A 4,315-nucleotide genomic window follows, 5' to 3' on the forward strand; every position below is an offset into this window, starting at 1 on the left:
CCGTCAGCTAATTGTCGGTGACAGGGGCAGCCTGAGGCCTAGTTCAGACTAGGTGGATAAACCCGGCTCAACTCACCGGGTTTATCCACTTGCCAGTCTGAACTAGGTGGCTTATCTCAAGCCGGGCTATGTTCTTGCCTTGACTTCGGGTGACGAAATGACCAATCAGCATTCAATTACGTACGCTGTGAGCGAGCGTACGTTTCGCGAGCAATGTTACCACGTTTCCTGGTTACGGTTCATTATTATGCATGTAATTCTCGCCTTGCTAAACCCGCTAGTCTGAACGCCCGGCAAAGTTAAGGCGGGCTTAACTCGAGCCTGGCTTATCTCCAAGTCTGAACGTAGTCTTAATAGATCGTCATTAAAAATTATCCGTTGCGCGCGCGCGTGTCGGTTGATGACCGTCGGGCGCAGTGAGTGCCCGGCTTAAACCGTTAGCAAAGGGCGTATGCAAGGGGATTGGTGCTTAAGAGCCCCCCCCCCCCCATATTGACCTATATTTCAAAATTATTCCTGCTGGCACCATAAACATTTTTTAAAAGCTCCTGCTATGCATTTACTTTTTATATTTCCTTCATACCATGTAATGTTTTGTTACGTTTTATCGATAACACATTAATGGAGACAGTTGGTCATGTGCAATATATTTTAGTTAATAGTAACCACACACTAATTTAATGAACGATTGTCTATCATGAGCTAAACAATAAATACCACATATGAAATAATTTTTTGTATATTTAAGCTAGAATAAAAAGAAAATGAATAAGAATACATTTCCGCCTTTTTAAGTACCGGAAAGGTAAGTTATACCTTTCCTGTATTCCATTTCATAAACCCTATAAATTCGCTGGTAATCAATTTAAGGATTTTTGTAGGGAAAGTCTGTAAATGAGCGAGCGGCAACTATTTTTTTGGTTAGAAGTTAACGTGTTTAAGAGGAAACTTCAAGTTCAAAAATTCGGATTCGGTGTGAATGCACCTTAAGTTCGATTTTAAATGTTCATAATAATATGTTATGTACCATCTTTTTACCTGGATTTATATGAGTGGATTTAAGTTGTTTTTTTTTTTAACTATTTGGGGACAAAGGTGATGTTCAAGCGAACTCAGAGGAGCAACGAAAGTGGGAGACGGCCGCCGTTGCACTAGCATACATCTCGGTGTTCTCTTTGGTAGCTCTTGGATCGTTCAGTTTTTGTAAGTACCACGGATGGTCAATGTTTATTGTAAGGCATACACCTCATGTTACAAACGATTCACATTCAAATCGCGTGGTTCACATCGTAATGTTAGTATAAAAAAGTGGTAAAATTCTATTATCGATGAGTTCACATAATGTGGAGCGTAAGTGGGCGGGGTAGGGGGAACGCCTCTGAGACGAGGGCCCAGTGACTGAACCCCGGATCTCATAGCATTTTCCCTTCAGTGTTATAAAACAAATAAACACCTAAAATAGCTTGCAGGTCGATGTGGCACACTGACTCATATTCTGGGGTCCTCTTTTCAATTCAGATTCAGATGCTCTTCGACTAAGGGAGGGGTGGATGGAGGGGGACTCTTCCCGTCAGGAGTTCTGGTTCTGGTGCCACCACCACTACCACCATTGCGTCTTTATTGCTATTACTTTGACCATTAAGCATTTTCTCGTAGTTCAAGTTACATAAGCTATTGTTGATCGTCATTTTATTTATTTGATTTTTTTTTTTAGATGTTTCATCAATTACAAATAGTGCTGCTGCATTTGGCTTTGGGGTAAGTTTATATTATTTCATCTTGAAACTCGGTAATACGACTGAAAAAGCAATCTAAACGGCTTTTAAGTGCGGCTTAAAACCAATTCACACTAACGTTGAGTTGACGAATATGTCATACTTTGAGAGCTCGTAGCCAATCCAATGGTGTTGAAACACTCATTCCTGTGATGGTTGGTCGCGACGCTGTCTGAATTGGTCTTTACACAGGCAGAATATAATTACTAAAATAAAAATTAACTAATATTCATAATAGTTACAAGCTGTGATTTGTTAAAGGAATGTAAATTGTTTGTGCGTTAAATAATGTTCAAATAATTCTCAATAGTTTGCAATTATGTTAATGCTGCTGGTTGTTACTAACAGCAACGAAATATAATGGTAGATTAAAAGTGCAGAACCATACGTTATGGTAAAGGGGGGATTTGGTGGAGAGATGAGTGGAGTAGACCAGCAGTGATGATACAAAAAAAGGGGGAGGGGGGCCGCGGGGAGGGGTTTCGAATAATTGATTCCCAAATGACAGGTCTTACGAAAAAAAACCCCCTCCAGTCATGGTTAAGGAATTAAAAATGCTAACATAGGCCAACATTATTGGATTGACTTTTCATTTTATTTTTCATTTTATTTGAATTGCCACTGAATTCATAAAGAAACATAAAAAAAAATCCAGTAGAAGAGCGTGTCAACAGGTGCAAGCACCTCTAAACCGACGCGTTCTCATAATCCATAATGTTAAGTTCACAGCAACGCAGCATTTAATTGTCTTCTAGCCCATGAGTCCCGGCGAAGTCTCATCAGTAGTAAATTTGGGTATTCCAAGGGCGTATAATCGATTTTAGAATCTAATAATCCGTAAATATATTGATTTTAAGTAACTTCACCATTAATTATCTGTTGAATACATGGTGCTCTGAAAACATGGCTGCATAAAAGCATTATTGTGGCGATAAATTTCTATTAGCCCTACCATAATTATTAAACGTCACTTCACTATTTAGTCGGGCTGACTAGAGCTGTAGCTCAGTGAAGTTTGCTTAAAACATTATATGCTAGACCGTTATAATTCCCCTACACCCCGCCTCTCCCTTCCCGTTGCAATCTGCTTCCCTCCTCCCTCCCAACTTTTCTTCCTACCCGAAACTATGCCACATGTAGCCTTTAACCTTATAAAATTACGCATCCGCAGTAAACGTCTCAACATTGTGTTTATAACCAAGATAAAACTATAACAAAGTACTTTAAATTTATTACGAAGTGCGACAACTTTTTTTCTCACACAGTGTGTGACTGACATTTATTACAATATGCGACAAAGGTTATTACACAGTTCGACAGGTTATTAGAAAGTTCGACAAGTTATTACATAGTGCGAGAAGGGTGTTCCAAAGTGCGACGATATTACAAAGTTCTTCAATACTATATTGTGCTACACTTATTTATTTGTTTGTTTATTATTTTTTTTTTTGCTTGCTTATTTATTTATGTATTTATATATTTACTTATTTATTAATTTTATTTATTTATTTATTTATTTATTTATTTATTTATTTATTTATTTATTTATTTATTTATTTATTTATTTATTTATTTATTTATTTATTTATTTATTTATTTATTTATTTATTTATTTATTTCATCTGCTTTTTTTTTTATTTATAATATTTATTTATTTATATTATTTATTTATTTATAATATTTATTTATTTATTTCATTTCATTTATTTATTCTGTGTTTAAAGTGACAGCACTTTCAGACAGACAGTTATTACAATATACCACAAAGGTTATTACGAAGTTCGACAGGTCATTACAAAGTGTGACTACAGGTTGTTATAAAGTGCGATAGGTAGGCCTATTACAAAGTGTTACACTACAATACAGTGCCGATACTTATTTATTTATTTTGTCTTTAAAGTGATAGCAATTTCAGTAACACAGCACTAATTTCTCTAGAGATATATAAAAAAGAAAAGAAATGAAAATTAGAAATGTAAATCAAATTAACAGTAATTAAACAATAATTATACAGTATGCATAAACTAAAATGTAATAAAATAACCAATTTTTGGGTGAGGGCAAGAGGAGAGATCAGCAGGATGAGAGTAAACGCATGAGTGGTTTTTGATCAACTTTTAAGTCACAACGTCATTATAATTTAGTTCGCTCCATGCCTGGTATAAAATGTTCTCTTGACTTGTACAAGGTGTTGTTTTGATTCACTTGAGAGTGGTTATTTCGAATAAAGGTGAATTATGTTGCAGGTAAGCAATAATAATAATAATAATAGTTAACTTGTTCCATCCGAGATCATTGTAACACAGAAGTAGAAGGATTATTTGTTTACATAATTTAACCAAAACCTACGACGCCAAAGAGCAGCTTTTCAAACGATACCTAATAATTATCGGTTTCTTTCAGTTTGATTGTTTTCTGGATGTTGGAACGTCGGTTGTTGTAATTTGGAGGTTCTATGGAAAGACATCGACTTCATATTCCGTCGAAAGAGAACTTAAGTAAGTTGACTAATATATATATGTATGTATGTATGTATATAT

At 35.5% G+C, this 4,315-nt stretch overlaps 1 protein-coding gene across 1 annotated transcript in view; it reads left to right on the top strand.

Annotated features, from left to right (window-relative positions):
- Positions 1–4,315, top strand: part of LOC117106188 (transmembrane protein 163-like) — a 13,366-nt gene that overhangs the window by 3,996 nt on the left and 5,055 nt on the right. Inside the window, exons 3-5 of the mRNA XM_033247541.1 lie at positions 1,096–1,203; positions 1,715–1,758; positions 4,179–4,273. Of these exons, the coding sequence (XP_033103432.1) occupies positions 1,096–1,203; positions 1,715–1,758; positions 4,179–4,273 (247 nt within the window). The remainder of the gene's footprint in view (positions 1–1,095; positions 1,204–1,714; positions 1,759–4,178; positions 4,274–4,315) is intronic.

Source organism: Anneissia japonica, unplaced genomic scaffold, assembly GCF_011630105.1.
Source record: "Anneissia japonica isolate Jap-2015-1 unplaced genomic scaffold, ASM1163010v1 scaffold288019_len225695_cov184, whole genome shotgun sequence".
Classification (NCBI taxonomy): Eukaryota; Metazoa; Echinodermata; class Crinoidea; order Comatulida; family Comatulidae; genus Anneissia; species Anneissia japonica.